At 37.4% G+C, this 22,956-nt stretch overlaps 1 protein-coding gene across 1 annotated transcript; it reads right to left on the minus strand.

Moving 5' to 3' along the window:
- Positions 1-13,368: 13,368 nt before the first annotated feature.
- Positions 13,369-14,504, minus strand: LOC142512009 (uncharacterized). The gene is made up of 2 exons (XM_075619671.1): positions 14,218-14,504; positions 13,369-14,104 (listed from the first exon to the last, which is right to left on the minus strand). The coding sequence occupies exons 1-2, from the start codon at positions 14,502-14,504 to the stop codon at positions 13,369-13,371; spliced, it is 1,023 nt and encodes a 340-aa protein (XP_075475786.1).
- Positions 14,505-22,956: the final 8,452 nt, after the last annotated feature.

A 22,956-nucleotide genomic window follows, 5' to 3' on the forward strand; every position in this document is an offset into this window, starting at 1 on the left:
AGGAAATTTAACCATCTCATAATCAGAATATGATCCAGAGATTGTTCATCAAGTCATTTGATTCATATAAAATTTATTTGCTATACTATTAGCTCGAAAGCTACAAAGAATTCTGATCCACATAAAAGCTGAGTATGATGTTTTCATGTTGGAGCACTTTCAGTGTGATCACACCTCGGTGTTTTTGTTCATCCTGAGTTCCTTAAACTTGAAATTTTTGAATATGATTTCACGCAAAATCGATACATTTGACTTCCATATCTACTTTTTGAATCCATCCATTTTTTGGCGAAGTTCTTGCTCTGCTACTTTACTCTTCTGGGATACCTCCACTCATTTTATAGCCCCTCCCAACCGAGTCCTTTAGATTCAGGGGGTCTCATTCACAGGCAGGAAACATGATCCAGAAGATGACGCCAAGATGAGAAGAGCATTCAACATTGTTCAGCTTCAATACAGGTATTGCCTGTTTTATATAGCAGCAATATATCCATGATGTTCTTAAAGTCCATGGATTGTGACTTCGTGAAGTCGACAATTGCTCTCTCCTCTGGGATTTTCCAGATTTGAATTACACTAAAGAGGTCATCATCTTGTGCCCATTGTGCTTGCATCTCTAGTCAAGTGATTTTTACCTTGAGCTGGGTTATGAATTAGTCGCCAAGCGCGCGCGCATAGTGTTGGTCGTCCTGATTTCTAGAGGGTATATGGCTATATGCTGTGAATATCGAATTCTTGTATTACGAGAAGATGGGATTTTTTGCTCTTTTATCTATAATAAAAATAATATAGAGATGTCAAACATCCGAAACACACTGTCATTCGTCTTCCACAGACTTCGTACAATCATAATTTTAATATCAACTTTTGAAAATTCCCTAATGTTCCCTTTCAACTTCCTTGAAAGGTTTATAAATGGAAAATTAATTAAAAATAATTATCGTTTAAAAATTTCATACCTGAGAAACTAATGCAGAAAGAATTCTTTGAAAGAAATTTTAAAAATTCTCCATGCCAAATTTTCAAATAAAAAAAAAGTTTGTCATAATCACTTTATGAAACCTTCATACATGATTTTGAAAACTGTCGTATAATTGTATTTGATCTTGTATGAGATTTAAGTTGTTATATTTGTTTTTTTTTTTTATTCTATGATATGACACTAATGTGATGTTAGCATAGCATGGAAATAAAAAATAATCAAAATTAAAGTGGAAAACATGGGAATTTGGTAAAAATCTATATAAGCAAAACTTGAACTTCTTGTGATAACTCAATCTGTTCACAACCAATGCTTTGTGTTGTAGTGTACTAATTATCCATGTGTGGAGAATAATCGAAGTTTGACGATCGGACTGATGTATGGTTCAAAAGTTGAGTATGGTAAAACGGCAAATACTCTGTAATAAATTTGAACTTAATCAAAAAGTTGTATCAATTGTGTGAACAAATTTAACTAGTTTTTATACTTTTGATTTAATTTGTATGAATTTTTAACTTTGTTCATATTCAATGTTTGTATAAATCATCTGAAAGTATCTGTAATTCGTTCTACCAATATTGTTAGGTCGAAGGATACACTATTTTACATTAAGTTTTGCACTATCGAATTTTGCTAACAAATTCATATGATATTACAATTTTTGCGAATGGTCTTTATTTTTCGATTTAAAATTTTTTTTATTGAAAATTATATTAAAATTTATATGTAAAAAATATTAATTTGTGAAGGAGGAAAAAATTTAAAATATGCGAGACGTAGTATGAAATATATAACCGAAGAACACATGAAACAATTTTCACTATTTTTTCCTTTATGATTCTTCTTTCTCCACTCTTCAACATCATATATAGTTCTGTATGTATACGTACATCGTCGATAAGTCGTATATTTTCTTGGGTTTCTACCAAGTTCAATGGTTAGTTTTTTATAAAAACAATTAGATAATATCTCGTTTTAATTGTTTCTTACTCCATTGTTTCATAACATATATTTTTTTGAATAAATCGAACTTTTCGTGATAACTCAATTTGTGCAACACCAATGCTTTGTATTGTGGAGAGCAATCGAAGCGTGACGCTTGGACTACCGTATAATTTAAAAGTTTTGAGTTGTAATTTTACCACCAGCACACTATAATTTTTGATAAAGCGATACACACTTCGCCTTAAATTTAAACTTCTTTAAATTGTGTGAACAAAATTTAACTTGTTTTCATACTTTTGATTTGATTTATATGATTTTTAAATTTGTTCATATTCAATGTTCGTATTAATCATCTTAAAATATTTGTATATTTCAAACGAAAAAAAATCTTAAAATATTTGCAATTCGTTCTATCAATTGCATGTCATTATGTCGAATGATACAATCTTTTACATTGAGTTTTATAGTACCGAAAATTGCTATCGAAATAATTTGATATGACTATTTTAGCCTATGGTTTTTTTTTATGTTTATTTTTTATTGAAAAATATATTTACATACATATGTAAAAATAAAAAATGTATGTGAGTGAGTGAAATGTAAATCCGAAGAACAGACGAAACAATTTTCTCAATTTCTTGCTATAAGATTTTTCTTTCTCCACTCTTCACCATTATATATAATATTTTTTTTGGAACTTTATTCTTTTTTTTTACACAAGTGCGATGCTAACATGACGATATTTGCACTATCATATTGATATTCTAATGAAAAAATTATTAAAATCTAAAAACAAAAATATATGATTAAAACTGAAATTTGAGCGTTTATAAAATAACGTTTTAAAGAAAAAATTATTAAAATCTAAAAATAAAAAATATATGATTAAAACTAAAATTTGATCGTTTATAAAATAACATTCTACACCGTCTTCACTCAAATTAAAATCGATAACATGGGACTTATCTTGAAAATTGAACAGTCGGGAACTTATTACACATTACCTCCACCCTCGTTCGTTTCTAGACATAGATGTCGAATTATTATATTGAAACTAATTTTATTGTGAAAATTTGAAACACAATAATTTACCCGTTGTCTAAAAGTTTCATATACAAGTTAACACAATAAACTATTTTTCGCGGTAAATATTACTTGAAAAGACAGCTGTAAAAATTATTTTAAATATTTGAAAATAACTTACTAAATACTGATTGGATATAATTTAAAATAATTTATTAGCATAAATACATTATTCTTTAAAAATTTATTCAAATATAAAAATATTTGTGTATCTAATTTAAAAGATATATTATAGTCAAACTAAGATTTTTTAAGATAAAGATGATAAAATTTCGAAGCATCCAACATCCGAATATCCACCAAATAAGCCTTTTTTTAAAATTAATATTAAGCTTATACTTCTAATTAGCTTATGGTTTTTATTTTTGTTTTTTATTTTTAATGTAGAAAAGATAAAGATTAATAATCAAAGAAGGAAATTAATTTTAAAAAAAAATGCTAGTGTGTGAAATATATATCCGAATAACACACAAACAATTTTCACAATTTCCTCCTATAAAGATAAAGATAAAGATAAAGATTAAAAAAATACACAATTGTTGATATTACCAATTTCCCTAAATAACGAGGAGACTTAACTAATACATATATAGTTAATGTAATATATTTTCCAAAAATAAATTAGGGTTTGTTACAAAAGGAAGATTTCGCGCAGGAGGAGGATTCATTATCTACTTATCTTATTTGATTTGATGAAAAGTTCTTTTGTTTCCTTTTAGAACTTTTAATTGCTTCTTCGACTTTGAATTTGGATTTTTTGCAACTCAATCTCCGCATAAAAAAAAATCCAGAAACAGATCGATGGAAAGAACGATTGAAGGGAAACTCTCGAGAATAACCATGGCAGACGAAGAAAATATTGATTCGGGTCACTCTGATTCGAGGCCTTCAATCGTGGATTTAACCAGGCGTCTGAAAACCTATCCTGCGAAAGCTAGAACCATCCTCCTACCGATATTGCCACCTCCGGTGATCGATTCTTCGGGAGTTTTGAGTTCTTATGGGAATGACGACGATCATTCTCCGCAGGTTTTGATAAGTTCCGAGGCAAGTGTACAGCCTGATCATCTTGATTCTGAGGAGGGGAAGGAAAAGGTGACAGGGCTGAAGCGTGAGTTAGAGGAAACTGAGGATGGGCCTGGAAGGGGTGATAAGAGTCGAAAAACTGATTCTGGGGTGGATTCTCCGAAAATTTCGGACACAGAAGGTGCTGGTCATGATGGGGAAGTCAGAGAATCGGAGATCAATATACAGAGTTCTGATGAAATATCACCGAGTGAGAAAACTTCATCCAGGGAGGGATTTACAGATGATCAAGCCGCGGATATCAATAATCAGGTAGTCTCTTCTGTGAAGGAAAAAGACGCTCCTAATGCACCGAAGACCCCCAAAAGATACGATTGCAGTTTCTGCAACAAAACTTTCTCGTGTCACTTGGCGTATGGAGGCCACAAATCGAGTCACAAAAAGTTCAAGATGGTATGTTACAACGGCAATGATATTAGACGTAAGAATCAATCTTTGATCACCAATATATGTGATGAACAAACTGGTAAAATTGCTTCGAGCGTTGAAAATGCAGCAAGCCTTCCGGAACCAGTTGGTAATGATGGGAAACATACGTGTAAGATTTGTTCGAAGAAATTCCCATCTGGCCAAGCTCTTGGAGGCCACATGAGACGCCATTCGACGGGTGATCAGAAGACGCAATCTACTCCTAAAATCCTGGATTTTGATCTTAATGAGTTGCCCAAGGAAGAAGATGGATATCCTTAAGCAAACAGTTGAATTCTTTAGGTCGTCTATGAAGTTAATTCAGTCCTGGGTATTACTTTTATTTTTTATTCATCTTTATTTCATTTCAGGGTTTTTGCATGAGTTTCAAGTCTATGCATTGAACTGGTTTAGGTACCCTTTTGCATTTGCCTTTGTTTTCCATTTGGTGATTATGAATGCATATACACTTTTAGAAATCTTTATACCATTATACATGATTATTGATTTTGGATTGATGCTATGGTACACCAGTGAACCGTGGATGGCCCGCCGGCCGAAATTCGTCGTGCGCGGCATATCGTTTTTCTTCTTGTGGGTGTGATGGTGGGAATTTGAATTAAACATAGAAAAACATATTATTGTTTCTATCAAATTTAAAGATTTTATAAGAACATATATTATTGTTCCAAAATACATAAACTATATTCTATGTTGTTTGTTGTGTGTGTACCCCGCATTTTCCAACAAAGAGAAAGATGATACCCAACGACATCTAATTCGTGTATCTATCTATCTATCTATATATACACAACATATTGCCTATAAAATGGCGAGTTCAAGGATTTGAACGGACTTAAAGAAGTCATGTCAACTATGCAAACCAATTTCGATTCTTGAAATACTTTTGATTTGGCATGATTTAAGATTTATTTATACACAAATTGTATCTTTGTTTCAAAGTGTGTGTGTGCGTGAGTGGTGTAGTTAAATTAGGGAAATTATTGCTTAATTAAATAATTACAACTAATTAAAATACTAACACTCTTCAAACTTTAATAAAATCCCTCAATTTAAAATAATTCGCACAAGTGTTAAATATTTAAAAGTTACCATCATAAAAAAAATCACCTCATCAATATATTAGGCTTTTAAAATACTAAAACTTTATAATTAATTTAAAATGCCTCATCCTCAACTTAAAATAAATTACCACATTTTACATTGCCAAAATCGTCACCGGTATTTTCCTCGATCCCGCCTCGAATAATCGCCTGAAACATGAAACTTGAAAAACATTCTAACGTGCATCACATAAACATTAAAATAATGCAATTTAATTAAATCATGCATCACTAACGTCATTTTAAACTTAAATAAAATATTTAAAAATTAAATAAATATGTGGGTTATACGTGTACTGAATTTGGGCACTACATTATGATTTTGAAATAGACTAGAATAATCAATTTCTCTTTTTTTAATATAGAGGAATAAAATCACAAAGAGAAACATGCAGGATCAAAAATACAATTATCCCTAAAAATTAATTTTATTGTCACGTGCAATTTAAAAATATAAAATTAATTAGAAATTTATCGTTTAAAAATTTTATATCTAAGAAATTAATTCAGCAAGATTCTATGAAAGAAATTTTAAAAAATATTCCTCATAATAAATTTTCATATAAAAACAGTGTGTTGACTGTTGACATAATAACCACTACAACAAAAATGGCTTTCCGCAGCGCACATAGGGGCTTTCCGCAGCGCGCATTGCACGCTGCAAAGTTGCAAGCTGTTGAAAGTTCAAGATTATCCGCGGCGTACATGTGCACGTTGTTAATACTATTATCAACGACGTGTATATGTACGCCGTTCATACAATTATCCGCAGCGTGCAATGTACGCCGTTAATATTAATAAAATATCTAAATATTAGCGACGATTTTTGACAAAACCGTCGCAAATTGGCGACGGTTAAAAACCGAAGAAACCGTCGCTACTTTAGCGACGGTCTTTAAATTTAGCGACGGTTACAAAACCATCGCTAAATTTTGCGTAAAAATAAAAAAAATTGCTTTTATAATTTAATCAATTTTTAAAAAAACTACAATACAACTATAATAATAATACTCATGATCTGAATTAACAATTAAAAAATTAACAAAAAATTGAAACAAAAAAACGTACCTAAATCGAAACTAAAATCATATAAGAGAGAAAAATTTTAAGTGTTGTGAAGTGGTGTGGAGGAAAATGGAACGAAAATCGGATATTTATAGATAATTTGCGATTATTAGCGACGATTTTCGATTAAACCGTCGCTACTAGCGACGGTTGACATAGAACTGTCGCTCATAGCGATTATTACCGACGATTTTCGATTAAACCGTCGCTCATAGCGACGGGTTTTTATTAAACCGTCGCCGATTTACGTCTATTAGCGACGGTTTAAAAAAACCATCGCTTTTCTTTTACTAAACCGTTACCGATTTTAAATCGGCGACGGTTTCTTGTAAACCGTCGCTAACTGTGGCGACAGTGTTTTAAATCGTCGCAACTAAAACCGTCGCTAATTTAAAAATTCGAACACATTTTCCGCAGCGTGCTAATAATATGCATGCCGTGAATAATACTATTAACGGCGTGCGATTAATGTACGCCGTTAATGTCTAAACACGATTTTTTTTAAAAAATGATTTACTTTTAACAGCGCACATAAACATGCACGCTGTTAATAATACTATTAACGGCGTGCCTTTATTGTGCGCTGCGAAAATTGAATAGGTTATTAACAGCTCACATATAACTGCACGCTGTCGTTTATATAATTTATTAACATCACACATAAATGCATGCTGCGGATATTACTATCCGCAGCGTGTTTTTAATGCACGACGTGTTTTTAATGCACGCCGTTAATAGTATCAAGTGCAACACTATTAACAATGCACATATGGTGCACGCCATGAAAAATAGTATTCGCAGCGTGCTTTTAATGCACACTATTGATGACGTGCTGCGGAAAATCATTTTTCTTGTAGTGAATAATACGAAACCGTATACATAATTTTGAGAAGTGGTCATATATATGTAAGGAATATTGTAATTTGTTTTATAAATATGAAACTCGCAGTTGCTAAGCCTTTTTTATGCGCATTGAGTAAAACAACGGCCTTACGCAATAACATGCAAACTACATTTTGTCGGGTAAAATGTATTGGACAAACAATGTGTGATGTTGCTGAAATCCGGGATGGTAGCTGAGAGGTCGGATCTTCACTTGGGGAGCTCGGATTGGACCTTAGAGATCTCGAAACATAAACAAGAACGTTATAAAAGGGCCGGAAGGTTGTTCCGACATAGCCCCTTCGACGCTCAAGTCAGAGAACAGAAAACTGAGAAAGTAATGTGTGTACTGAGAGAATGTAAATATATGAATGAATAAACAATTAACGAAACACGGTATTTATAGGAGAAGAATAGAGTCCTGATTTGGTAGATTTAGATCCTCAGAATCATTCGCAAGATTTGGTTAGATTCTGCGCGGTTAGATCTTGACGGACCTTACTCTTTAGGGCTTTATTTCCATGGGCTACTCGTTAATGTCTGAATAGAAGCTCTCCCAGGCAAGAGCCCGTCCATATTCTGGACCCTGTTGGAGCTCGGCTAGGGAGCTCGGCAATGACACTTCTAATTGGCACGATTCCATGATATGGGAGGTCAGCTCGGAAGCTCGGCAATGACACTTCTAATCGGCACGATTCCATAATATGGGAGGTCGGCTCGAAAACTCTTGGTAGGTCGGTTTGGGAGGTCTTGAGAGGTCGTCTTGGGAGGTCGGCCGTATATCTGATCGACGAGATTGTGGATATAGGAGGTCAGCTGGGATGACCTCTCGGATGTCCTCCTAGAAGCTTCAGACCAAGATGAGGTGATCTTACATTGTGCTGGTTCAAGAATCTGACCTCCTGGTTTTTCCAAACGTTGGGCCACTACCTCTCGGATAACCTCCACTACCTCTCGGATAACCTCCAACAGACCTCGCGGTAGATGACCACCCAGATTGTGAGCGCTGGGCCACTAACTATCTAGGCTACCGAGAGTGGGCCAGATCCATCCTCGTTCTTGGGGTATCACCGAGTCCCCCCCTCCCCTCAAATCGAGCTGACGTTGTAGACCAGAAGCTCGTGGTTGTCTTAGCTCTCGATGGCCCATAAGTGTTCTAAGCCGGCTGTCCCTAGCTTGGAGGCAGAGTCCTCCGCTATGCTGAGCTTAGAACCAAAGTAGAGCTGTCCTGATCTCAATAGACAAAGCTTTTGGCCGTTCCGGTCTGTGTTTTGAGTTGCCCCGACCTGAGATACAGAGCTCTTTATGATGATTCTGATAGGCAGCATTTTGGGTTGTCCTGCCTTAAAGGGTCGAGCTATTTGGCTTAGCTATTCTGAACTGAGGTGAAACTCTTGGCTAAGCCAAGCTACAAGGCAAAGCTCTTAGCTGTCCTGAATTACGTGACATTCCTAATGGAGCTGAGCTGACACGAGAAGCTCATAGTCATGCTAGTTTCCGTCCTGAATATGAAACGTTGCTATCACTTGTCATTCCAACGACAAGTTTCACGGATTTCGAGACGATCTTGGCCGTTCAACCCTTTTGAAATCAACGGTCCGATCTCCTCCTGGTCCCTCTATAAATACCGTCTACCCCCTTCATTCAAATCTTACATTTCCATCCTATCACCTCGGCTCCGACCTTCGAAAAGAACCCTTTTTTTCCCCAACGTGCATGTCATGTGTCTATGTATGCATCAAACGATGTGTATTAACAAAACATTTATTTTATACATCGATATTTAAATCACAATATCATGTATGCCACATAAACTCAACAAATAAGGCATATAGACATGTATTCTCATTCCAATCAATCAAACCAATCCAACATATATCATATAATACAGATACCTGTCGTATGTTACCCGTTCGCAACATACCTCAATTCTTCGTTTCAGTTGATGTAGCTTGAAGATATCAGTATAATAATCTATCTACATCAATAACATAATCATTTCAATCAATAACACAATTCAAAATCATTAATATAAGTTTCAAATAATATCTTTTGAAACTTTGAAAATTCATAACATAATTCAATTCCGACTTCAAAACATAGTTTCTTGTCGGTTATTCTACCCCATATAGGAATCTCGACTTCAAATACATGCTATTTCAGCACTTTCATATTTAGAGCTGCTGAAACTAGAAGAAATTTACCTCAAAAGAAAGCTCTCGACGCGAGGATTCCAAATACATAATTTGTTTCGCGTTTAGATAACGTTTCGAAGTCGATTCGAACGGAAGAAACTGATTTCCCAACTTTATCTCTCGAAGCAGCTAACGGAAGGTGAAGGAAGAAATGAACAAAAAACTTAATATTATCTCCATCGATCTCGTGCTCAGGCGGTAGAATTCTCGCGCCCGAGCGCGAGATGTTCTGCCCTCGAGTGCACTTGCACCGCGCTCGGGCAGTCAAAAACTACCGCTCAGGCGCGAAACGTTCTGTCCGAGTGATAACATGTTCCACACTGGCACTCGGGCGGTCATTTTCTACCGCTCGAGCGCCACACGTTCTGTCCAAATTATTGGGTTTTGTATTATATTGGCGTCCGGCTTCTCCACTAGAGTTCTTACAACTACAATTCTGTTAATTAATCAATATCTAGTACGATATTTCATTATTAACACTTATTTTCTCATTTTCCATTGTCATGAAATACCTCATATACATAATCACATGACAATTTCATAAATTATCGATAACCAACATAGGATTTACGATACACGGTCCTTACAACTTTCCTAACACTTTTCCTTACAGGCCGCTCTGCTGAACACCGAGGTGGCATTTTGGGTAACCAATTTTTTGAAACAGTCCTCGAAGAATGCTAGGACATTTCAGGCAAACTCGGCTGAGCTGGAGAGCAAACTTGCTGAGCTGACAGAGGCCCTTGAGAAGGAACAAGCCAACTCGAAATTGCATTCCATTATTTCCTTTCCTTTGAGGTCAGCTAAATACATAGTGATTAACAGTTTAATGAGGTCACGATGAGAGGTCAGCCCCACAATTAATCACAATAATTTGGTAAGGTCACGCAGGGTGAGGTTGGCTTGGCTCCCGGAGCCCGATCCAACACTTGACAAAATAACTACTGATTAACGTCTCACTGAGAGAGGTCGGCTGGGCTCTTGGAGCTCGGACAATCACTTAATAAAACAATAACCGACTAAGGCCACCCTGAGAGAGGTCGGCTGGGCTCTTGGAGCTCAGACAAACACTTACTAAAATAATAACCATTTGAGGTCACCCTGAGAGAGGTCAGATGGGATCTTGAAGCTCGGCCAAGCACTTGCAAAAATCATAACCGATTGAGGTCACCCCGAGAGAGTTCGGGTAAGCAGTGGGAGCTCGGCCGAACACTTAGTAAAATAATAACCGAGTGAGTGACCTCCTTCTTGCCGAGCTCAGGTCAGTATACACAAATGTCCCGCGAGATTGTGGTGAGATGTGCTATGACGTCATTAAACCTCCTGTACTGAGGTGAGGTGAAAACCATTATAAATTTGGCGTAACCAAGATGAGGTGAGCTCTGATGCTCCTGAACTGAGGTTGGATGAAAATCATTATAAACTTGGTGTGACCAAGATGAGGTGGGCTCTGAGGCTCCTGAACTGAGATATGGTGAAATCCTTATCTTCAATGATCTCTTGTAAACTTGGCGTGACCAAGATGAGGTGAGCTCTGATGCTCTTGAACTGAGACAGGGTGAAAACCCTTATAAACGTGAGCTCTGAGGCTCTTGAATCGAGACATGGTGAAAACCTTTGTAAACTTGGTGTGACCAAGATGAGGTGAGCTCTGAGGCTTCTGAACCGAGACATGGTTAAAACCCTTGTAAACTTGACGTGACTAAGATGAGGTGAGCTCTGAGGCTCCTGAACTGAGACAGGGTGAAAACCCTTGTAAACTTGGCGTGACCAAGATGAGTTGAGCTCTGAGGCTCTTGAACTGAGACAGGGTGAAAACCCTTGTAAACTTGGCGTGACCAAGATGAGGTGGGCTCTAAGGCTCCTGAACTGAGACACGGTTAAAACCCTTCTAAACTTGGCGTGACCAAGATGGGCTGAGCTCTAAGGTTCCTGAACTGAGACATGGTGAAAACCCTTACAAACTTGGCGTGACCAAGATGAGGTGAGCTCTGAGGCTCTTGAACTGAGACAGGGTGAAAACCCTTCTAAACTTAGCTTGACCAAGATGAGGTGAGTTATGAGGCTCCTGAACCGAGACAGGGTGAAAACCCTTGTAAACTTGGCATGACAAAGATAATGTGAGCTCTGAGGCTCCTGAATAGAAACAGAGCGTGACCAAGATGAGGTGAGCTCTGAGGCTCCTGAACCGTGACAGGGTGAAAACCCTTATAAACTTGGCGTGACCAAGATGAGGTGAACTCTGAGGCTCCTGAACCGAGACAGGGTGAAATCCTTATCTTCCATGATCTCCGAGACAAACATATAGTTTTTTTAATACAACTAATATAGTATCAAAACATGGCGTTCTTGAATAAAGGTAACTGACAGAATAAAAAGAAACTAAAGCTATAACAAAATCTAAGCATAATATCTGCAGAGGTGATAGGCATTTCATGGCCTCTTCAATTTATTCCCTGCCAAATCTTCTAAGTAATAGGCACCTGACCTGATATTCTCTATCATCTTAAACGGTCCTTCCCATCTTGGATCTAGCTTCCCAACATCCACATCTTGAATCTTCTTCCAAACTAGGTCTCCAACCTGAAAGCTCCTCTGAATGACCTTCTTATTGTAGGATCGGGCTATACATCTTTTGTAAGCTTCCATTTTTATGGCTGCGATTTCCCTCTTTTCTTCCAAGAAGTCTAAGTCTGTGGCCTATCTCTCGTCATTCTGATCATCATAGAACATTACTCGGGAGATCTCTTCACCGATCTTTGCCGGAAGGACCGCCTCATTTCCATAAACCAGGTTGAAAGGCGTTTCCCCGGTGCCGTTCTTCGGGGTAGTCCTGTATGACCAGAGCACACTGGGGAGTTCCTCCACCCAATTACCTCTTGCGTTACCAAGTCCGGTTTTAATGATCTGTACTAAGGACCTGTTGGTGACCTCCACTTGGCCATTGCTCTGAGGTTAAGCCACGGAGGTGAAGTGTTGCTGAATCTTCATTTCCTTGCACCAGGCTTGGATCCGATTTCCCTAAAATTGTCTCCCGTTGTCAGATATCAACTTCCTCAAGATCCCAAACCTGCAGACAATGTTCTTCCACAGAAATTTGAGGACCAGATTCTCAGTGATCTTAGACAAAGCCTCAGCCTCCACCCATTTTGAAAAATAATCGATGGCAACAAGCAAGAACTTCTTCTAGGTTGTGGCTATGGGAAAAGGTCCCACGATATCAATCCCTCATTGGTCAAATGGACAGGCTGGGTGGCTGGTTGATGCTGGAGCTTAGCATGGCGTTGGCAACTGTGACATGAGATGACGACAGCTAGGGCATCTTTCTGCATAGTTGGCTAGAAATATCCGGCCAAAAGTGCCTTCCGTGCCAAAAAATAAGATCCCAAGTGATTTCAACAACAGTCTCCGTGAATCTCCCTTAGCACGTAGTTGGATTGATTGGAACCCAAGCACTTGAGAAGAGGTCGAGAGAGTGACCTCTTGTAGAGAACCCATCAACAAGTATAAATTGAAGGCTTCTTTGCTTCAGCTTGTATGCCTTTCTTTGATCTCTGAGGAGCTCTCCCTTTTGCATGTATCCCAATAACTCTACGCACTAGTCATTGTCTTCAAGTTCGGGAGGTGAGGAGTTCGAATAAGAGCTTAATTCCACTTGTACTACCACATCTCTTGATTTCCAAATGTGAAGTGAGATTGCCATTTTAGCGAGGGTGTCGGCTCCCTCGTTCTCCTCCCTTGGGATCTGCTTAAACACAAGTTCTGTGAAAAGTTCTTTGGCCACCTCAATGGCCTTAACATACTCCATTAATCGTTCATTCTTGACATCATAAGACCCATTCATTTGATTGGCCACTAACTGAGAATCAGAGAAGATGTGAACTCGAGCTGCTCCGACCTGCCGTGCTGCCCTTAGACCAGCCAAAATCGCTTCATATTCTGTCTCATTGTTAGATGCCCTGAAGTCTAGCCTTACAGCCAATTTTACTTCATCCCCCTTTGGAGAGATTAATAATACTCCGACTCCACTGCCCTCACCGGTGGATGAGCCATCTACATAAACCTTCCAAAGGTCTTCTACCTTTACATGCAGAGTCTCAATCAGGAAATCGGCCAAGGCCTGTGCTTTGATTGCGGTCCTGGGTCCATATTTAATGTCGTATTCTCCCAGTTTAGTGGCCCATTTCACCAATCTTCTTGAGATATCAGCATGGGTCATTATCTTTCCGAGAGGCCTGTTAGTGAGGAACGTAATTGGGTGAGATAGAAAGTATGGCCTTAGCCTTCGAGCTATTGAGACCAAGGCTAGGGCAAGTTTCTCCACCGCTGTATATCTGAGTTCAGTTCCTTTGAGTGCGTGAGAGATGTAATATACGGGACTCTATTTGGTGTCTTTTTTCCTGATTAGGACCGAGCTCACAGCTGCTTCGGTGGCTAAAATATAAACGTATAATTGCTATCTTGTTGATGGTTTGTTAATATAGGGAGCTCAGCCAAATAATTCTTTAAATCATCGAATGTCTTTACACATTCTTCATCCCATTCAAACTTCTTAGCTTTTCTGAGAACGCGGAAGAAAGGCAAACTTCGATGTGCTGCTTTTGAAATGAATCGTGATAAAGCTGCGATTCTTTCGGCAAGCTTCTGGACCTCCTGGAGATTCCCAGGAGGTGACATAGATTGGATAGCCTTTACTTTCTCGGGTTTGACCTCAATTCCCCTTTCCGTTATCATATATCCTAGAAACTTTCCGCTCCTGACCCCGAAGGTGCACTTCTGAGGTTCAGTTTCAACCCATAAGACCTTAGAGTGGCAAAGGTCTCACGGAGGTCCACTATGAGGTCAGCCAAACCCTTGGACTTCACCAAAATATCATCCACATAGAGCTCAACATTCCTTCTAACCTGAGCTGAAAAAACCTTGTCCATGAGCCTTTGATAAGTACCTCATGCATTTTTTAACACGAAAGGCATTACCACATAACAGAATGTCCTCTCAGAGGTGATGAAGCTTATTTTATCCTGGTCTTCCTCTGCCAGTGGTATCTGATGGTATCCTTGTTAAGCATCCGTTATGCATAAATATTGATGACCTGTGGTGGAGTCAACCAGTTGATCGATCCTTGGTAAGGGGTAATAATTTTTTGGGCAAGCCTTGTTGAGATCTCTTAAATCGACACACATCATCCACTTTCCAGAGCTCTTAGGGACCAAGACTACATTTGATAACCATATTGGGAAAAAGACCTTCCGTATGTGTCCAGCCCTAAGAAGCTCGTCCACATGCTCCATTATTATTTTGTCTTTTTCAGGGTCAAAGTGCCTCTTCTTCTGTTTGATTGGTCGGGCTTCAGGAAGTACATTGAGGCGATGTTCCATGACCTTTGGTCTAACCCCTCGAAGAACTTGTGAGGACCAGGCGAACACATCAGGATTGGCATTCAAACAGGCTAGCAGATCATGCTTAGTTGTGGGATCCAAGTCAGCCGCCACTCCGACGCTTCGCTGGATTCCTATCTCTATTTTTTCCGGCTCTTCCTCCGATGTGAGTTGAACCTCCTTTTTGGAGATCATTCTTGGTTGAGTCACAATCATTCCCACCTCGGTTCGGGATCTCTTTACTTCTACCTTTACCTCATCTACATAGCAATGTCGTGAGGACTTCTGGTCTCCCCATACAACTCCCACTTCATTCCCCGCAAGATATTTCAGCTTTTGATGATAAGTGGAGCTAACAGCTCAGAAGTCAGCCAGGGCCGGTCGGCCCAATATCCCGTTGTACGAAAAAGTGACATCCACCACAGTAAAACACGTCATTTTGGTGATGCGGTGCGGTCCCGTCCCCAAAGACAAGGGGAGCATGATTTTGTCCAACGGTTTGGACCGCATGTAACAAGACTGATTTCTCTGAAGCTTTCTGCATGATCTTTTTTAGGTATTAAAGCTGATTTTACTCAGGAGTCTCAGAAGCTGTTTTTGATTATAGACGTTGGACTCAAAGTTTTATATATATATAGAGGTCAATCCTTTATAGAAAACAATGTTATTATCATTATCCACTCAACGATTATTCCGACGTGAGTGAGCTATCATCAACTACTTATCTTTAAGCTCAACATACAGAAAAACAGCACACACTTTATTATCTATATCCGATCTTTTGAGATCATTTTGTGTTAATGCTGTTCTGAAATCTCTTCAAGCTAAACACTTTACTATATCTTATTGAGAAGAGTTTGTAATATGGGAAATAGTTTTTTCCAGAACTTTGTTGTATTCGTTTTACTGAGTTGTGTAACTCAGAGTTTCAGTAGGGTAAGGGTAAGCCCTACTGAAATGGGTGTGTACAAGTGTTGTACTGTAATATCCAAATCTTTTAGTAATATCTTCTGGAAATAGAAGGGGAGACGTAGAAGATTTTGTCTTCGAACTTCCAGAAACAATCACTGTTCAACTGCCTACTGTTTTATTGTTTCTCATCGTACTCCATCGGACCATTTCCGTACTTATTATTGTGATCTGCTGGATTTACATTCGAACAATATTAGATATAATCTCTAACAGGATTCTAGCACCCTTTTCAAAATCGTCCAACGAAGGAAAGAGTTTATTCACCCCCCCTCTAAACTCGTTATCGATCCCCAACAGAGGTCTTGGGAGGTCGATTTGGGAGGTCGACCATATATATGATCGACGAGATTGTGGATATGGGAGGTCGGCTGGGATGACCTCCCGATGACCTCTTAGAAGCTTCAGACCAAGATGAGGTGATCTTACACTGTGCTGGGTCATGAATCTGACATGGTTTTTCCAAACATTGGGCCACTACCTCTCGCATAACCTCCAACCGACCTCGCGGTAGATGACATCCCAGATGCTAAGCACTGGGCCACTAACTAACTGGGCTACTGAGAGTGGACCTGATCCATCCTCGGTCTGGGGGTATCACTGCGCAACAAACTCGCATGAGAAAGTGTCAAGGAATTAGAACTTTTGACAACTAGTCAAACACTCACTTACTCCACCAACTACGACATCTTTTAGGGCGGAGACAATGTAATTTTGATCTTATATATCTCTTTACATAATTTGTTCCTCTATTTTAGATTTAAGTCTTAATTTTCTACATTTGTTTCTTTTTTTTTTGGAACTTTATTCTTTTTTCTTACACAAGTACGATGCTAACATGACGATATTTGCACTATCATATAGATATTCTAATGAAAAAATTATTAAAATCTAAAAATAAAAATATATGATTAAAACTGAAATTTGATCGTTTATAAAATAACGTTCTAATGAAAAAATTATTAAAATCTAAAAATAAAAAATATATGATTAAAACTAAAATTTGATCGTTTATAAAATAACATTCTACACCGTCTTCACTCAAATTAAAATCGATAACATGGGACTTATCTTGAAAATTGAACAGTCGGGAACTTATTACACATTACCTCCACCCTCGTTCGTTTCTAGACATAGATGTCGAATTATTATATTGAAACTAATTTTATTGTGAAAATTTGAAACACAATAATTTACCCGTTGTCTAAAAGTTTCATATACAAGTTAACACAATAAACTATTTTTCGCGGTAAATATTACTTGAAAAGACAGCTGTAAAAATTATTTTAAATATTTGAAAATAACTTACTAAATACTGATTGGATATAATTTAAAATAATTTATTAGCATAAATACATTATTCTTTAAAAATTTATTCAAATATAAAAATATTTGTGTATCTAATTTAAAAGATATATTATAGTCAAACTAAGATTTTTTAAGATAAAGATGATAAAATTTCGAAGCATCCAACATCCGAATATCCACCAAATAAGCCTTTTTTTTAAATTAATATTAAGCTTATACTTCTAATTAGCTTATGGTTTTTATTTTTGTTTTTTATTTTTAATGTAGAAAAGATAAAGATTAATAATCAAAGAAGGAAATTAATTTTAAAAAAAAATGCTAGTGTGTGAAATATATATCCGAATAACACACAAACAATTTTCACAATTTCTTCCTATAAAGATAAAGATAAAGATAAAGATTAAAAAAATACACAATTGTTGATATTACCAATTTCCCTAAATAACGAGGAGACTTAACTAATACATATATAGTTAATGTAATATATTTTCCAAAAATAAATTAGGGTTTGTTACAAAAGGAAGATTTCGCGCAGGAGGAGGATTCATTATCTACTTATCTTATTTGATTTGATGAAAAGTTCTTTTGTTTCCTTTTAGAACTTTTAATTGCTTCTTCGACTTTGAATTTGGATTTTTTGCAACTCAATCTCCGCATAAAAAAAAATCCAGAAACAGATCGATGGAAAGAACGATTGAAGGGAAACTCTCGAGAATAACCATGGCAGACGAAGAAAATATTGATTCGGGTCACTCTGATTCGAGGCCTTCAATCGTGGATTTAACCAGGCGTCTGAAAACCTATCCTGCGAAAGCTAGAACCATCCTCCTACCGATATTGCCACCTCCGGTGATCGATTCTTCGGGAGTTTTGAGTTCTTATGGGAATGACGACGATCATTCTCCGCAGGTTTTGATAAGTTCCGAGGCAAGTGTACAGCCTGATCATCTTGATTCTGAGGAGGGGAAGGAAAAGGTGACAGGGCTGAAGCGTGAGTTAGAGGAAACTGAGGATGGGCCTGGAAGGGGTGATAAGAGTCGAAAAACTGATTCTGGGGTGGATTCTCCGAAAATTTCGGACACAGAAGGTGCTGGTCATGATGGGGAAGTCAGAGAATCGGAGATCAATATACAGAGTTCTGATGAAATATCACCGAGTGAGAAAACTTCATCCAGGGAGGGATTTACAGATGATCAAGCCGCGGATATCAATAATCAGGTAGTCTCTTCTGTGAAGGAAAAAGACGCTCCTAATGCACCGAAGACCCCCAAAAGATACGATTGCAGTTTCTGCAACAAAACTTTCTCGTGTCACTTGGCGTATGGAGGCCACAAATCGAGTCACAAAAAGTTCAAGATGGTATGTTACAACGGCAATGATATTAGACGTAAGAATCAATCTTTGATCACCAATACATGTGATGAACAAACTGGTAAAATTGCTTCGAGCGTTGAAAATGCAGCAAGCCTTCCGGAACCAGTTGGTAATGATGGGAAACATACGTGTAAGATTTGTTCGAAGAAATTCCCATCTGGCCAAGCTCTTGGAGGCCACATGAGACGCCATTCGACGGGTGATCAGAAGACGCAATCTACTCCTAAAATCCTGGATTTTGATCTTAATGAGTTGCCCAAGGAAGAAGATGGATATCCTTAAGCAAACAGTTGAATTCTTTAGGTCGTCTATGAAGTTAATTCAGTCCTGGGTATTACTTTTATTTTTTATTCATCTTTATTTCATTTCAGGGTTTTTGCATGAGTTTCAAGTCTATGCATTGAACTGGTTTAGGTACCCTTTTGCATTTGCCTTTGTTTTCCATTTGGTGATTATGAATGCATATACACTTTTAGAAATCTTTATACCATTATACATGATTATTGATTTTGGATTGATGCTATGGTACACCAGTGAACCGTGGATGGCCCGCCGGCCGAAATTCGTCGTGCGCGGCATATCGTTTTTCTTCTTGTGGGTGTGATGGTGGGAATTTGAATTAAACATAGAAAAACATATTATTGTTTCTATCAAATTTAAAGATTTTATAAGAACATATATTATTGTTCCAAAATACATAAACTATATTCTATGTTGTTTGTTGTGTGTGTACCCCGCATTTTCCAACAAAGAGAAAGATGATACCCAACGACATCTAATTCGTGTATCTATCTATCTATCTATATATACACAACATATTGCCTATAAAATGGCGAGTTCAAGGATTTGAACGGACTTAAAGAAGTCATGTCAACTATGCAAACCAATTTCGATTCTTGAAATACTTTTGATTTGGCATGATTTAAGATTTATTTATACACAAATTGTATCTTTGTTTCAAAGTGTGTGTGTGCGTGAGTGGTGTAGTTAAATTAGGGAAATTATTGCTTAATTAAATAATTACAACTAATTAAAATACTAACACTCTTCAAACTTTAATAAAATCCCTCAATTTAAAATAATTCGCACAAGTGTTAAATATTTAAAAGTTACCATCATAAAAAAAATCACCTCATCAATATATTAGGCTTTTAAAATACTAAAACTTTATAATTAATTTAAAATGCCTCATCCTCAACTTAAAATAAATTACCACATTTTACATTGCCAAAATCGTCACCGGTATTTTCCTAGATCCCGCCTCGAATAATCGCCTGAAACATGAAACTTGAAAAACATTCTAACGTGCATCACATAAACATTAAAATAATGCAATTTAATTAAATCATGCATCACTAACGTCATTTTAAACTTAAATAAAATATTTAAAAATTAAATAAATATGTGGGTTATACGTGTACTGAATTTGGGCACTACATTATGATTTTGAAATAGACTAGAATAATCAATTTCTCTTTTTTTAATATAGAGGAATAAAATCACAAAGAGAAACATGCAGGATCAAAAATACAATTATCCCTAAAAATTAATTTTATTGTCACGTGCAATTTAAAAATATAAAATTAATTAGAAATTTATCGTTTAAAAATTTTATATCTAAGAAATTAATTCAGCAAGATTCTATGAAAGAAATTTTAAAAAATATTCCTCATAATAAATTTTCATATAAAAACAGTGTGTTGACTGTTGACATAATAACCACTACAACAAAAATGGCTTTCCGCAGCGCACATAGGGGCTTTCCGCAGCGCGCATTGCACGCTGCAAAGTTGCAAGCTGTTGAAAGTTCAAGATTATCCGCGGCGTACATGTGCACGTTGTTAATACTATTATCAACGACGTGTATATGTACGCCGTTAATACAATTATCCGCAGCGTGCAATGTACGCCGTTAATATTCATAAAATATCTAAATATTAGCGACGATTTTTGACGAAACCGTCGCAAATTGGCGACGGTTAAAAACCGAAGAAACCGTCGCTACTTTAGCGACGATCTTTAAATTTAGCGACGGTTACAAAACCGTCGCTAAATTTTGCGTAAAAATAAAAAAAATTGCTTTTATAATTTAATCAATTTTTAAAAAAACTACAATACAACTATAATAATAATACTCATGATCTGAATTAACAATTAAAAAATTAACTAAAGAAACAAAAAAACGTACCTAAATCGAAACTAAAATCATATAAGAGAGAAAAATTTTAAGTGTTGTGAAGTGGTGTGGAGGAAAATGGAACGAAAATCGGATATTTATAGATAATTTGCGATTATTAGCGACGATTTTCGATTAAACCGTCGCTACTAGCGACGGTTGACATAGAACTGTCGCTCATAGCGATTATTACCGACGATTTTCGATTAAACCGTCGCTCATAGCGACGGGTTTTTATTAAACCGTCGCCGATTTACGTCTATTAGCGACGGTTTAAAAAACCATCGCTTTTCTTTTACTAAACCGTTACCGATTTTAAATCGGCGACGGTTTCTTGTAAACCGTCGCTAACTGTGGCGACAGTGTTTTAAATCGTCGCAACTAAAACCATCGCTAATTTAAAAATTCGAACACATTTTCCGCAGCGTGCTAATAATATGCATGCCGTGAATAATACTATTAACGGCGTGCGATTAATGTACGCCGTTAATGTCTAAACACGATTTTTTTAAAAAAATGATTTACTTTTAACAGCTCACATAAACATGCACGCTGTTAATAATACTATTAACGGCGTGCCTTTATTGTGCGCTGCGAAAATTGCATAGGTTATTAACAGCTCACATATAACTGCACGTTGTCGTTTATATAATTTATTAACATCACACATAAATGCATGCTGCGGATATTACTATCCGCATCGTGTTTTTAATGCACGCCGTTAATAGTATCAAGTGCAACACTATTAACAACGCACATATGGGTGCACGCCATGAAAAATAGTATTCGCAGTGTGCTTTTAATGCACACTATTGATGACGTGCTGCGGAAAATCATTTTTCTTGTAGTGAATAATACGAAACCGTATACATAATTTTGAGAAGTGGTCATATATATGTAAGGAATATTGTAATTTGTTTTATAAATATGAAACTCGCAGTTGCTAAGCCTTTTTTATGCGCATTGAGTAAAACAACGGCCTTACGCAATATCATGAAAACTACGTTTTGTCAGGTAAAATGTATTGGACAAACAATGTGTGATGTTGCTGAAATCCGGGATGGTAGCTGAGAGGTCGGATCTTCACTTGGGGAGCTCGGATTGGACCTTCGAGATCTGGAAACATAAACAAGAACGTTATAAAGGGGCCGGAAGGTTGTTCCGGCATAGCCCCTTCGACGCTCAAGTCAGAGAACAGAAAACTGAGAAAGTAATGTGTGTACTGAGAGAATGTAAATATATGAATGAATAAACAATTAACGAAACACGGTATTTATAGGAGAAGAATAGAGTCCTGATTTGGTAGATTTAGATCCTCAGAATCATTCGCAAGATTTGGTTAGATTCTGTGCGGTTAGATCTTGACGGACCTTACTCTTTAGGGCTTTATTTCCATGGGCTACTCGTTAATGTCTGAATAGAAGCTCTCCCAGGCAAGAGCTCGTCCATATTCTGGACCCTGTTGGAGCTCGGCTTGGGAGCTCGGCAATGACACTTCTAATTGGCACGATTCCATGATATGGGAGGTCAGCTCGGAAGCTCGGCAATGACACTTCTAATCGGCACGATTCCATAATATGGGAGGTCGGCTCGGAAACTCTTGGTAGGTCGGTTTGGGAGGTCTTGAGAGGTCGGCTTGGGAGGTCGGCCGTATATCTGATCGACGAGATTGTGGATATAGGAGGTCGGCTGGGATGACCTCTCGGATGTCCTCCTAGAAGCTTCAGACCAAGATGAGGTGATCTTACATTGTGCTGGGTCAAGAATCTGACCTCCTGGTTTTTCCAAACGTTGGGCCACTACCTCTCGGATAATCTCGGATAACCTCCAACAGACCTCGCGGTAGATGACCACCCAGATGCTGAGCGCTGGGCCACTAACTATCTAGGCTACCGAGAGTGGGCCAGATCCATCCTCGGTCTTGGGGTATCACGAGTCCCCCCATCCCCTCAAATCAAGCTGACGTTGTAGACCAGAAGCT

Source organism: Primulina tabacum, chromosome 1, assembly GCF_025594145.1.
Source record: "Primulina tabacum isolate GXHZ01 chromosome 1, ASM2559414v2, whole genome shotgun sequence".
Taxonomy (NCBI): domain Eukaryota; kingdom Viridiplantae; phylum Streptophyta; class Magnoliopsida; order Lamiales; family Gesneriaceae; genus Primulina; species Primulina tabacum.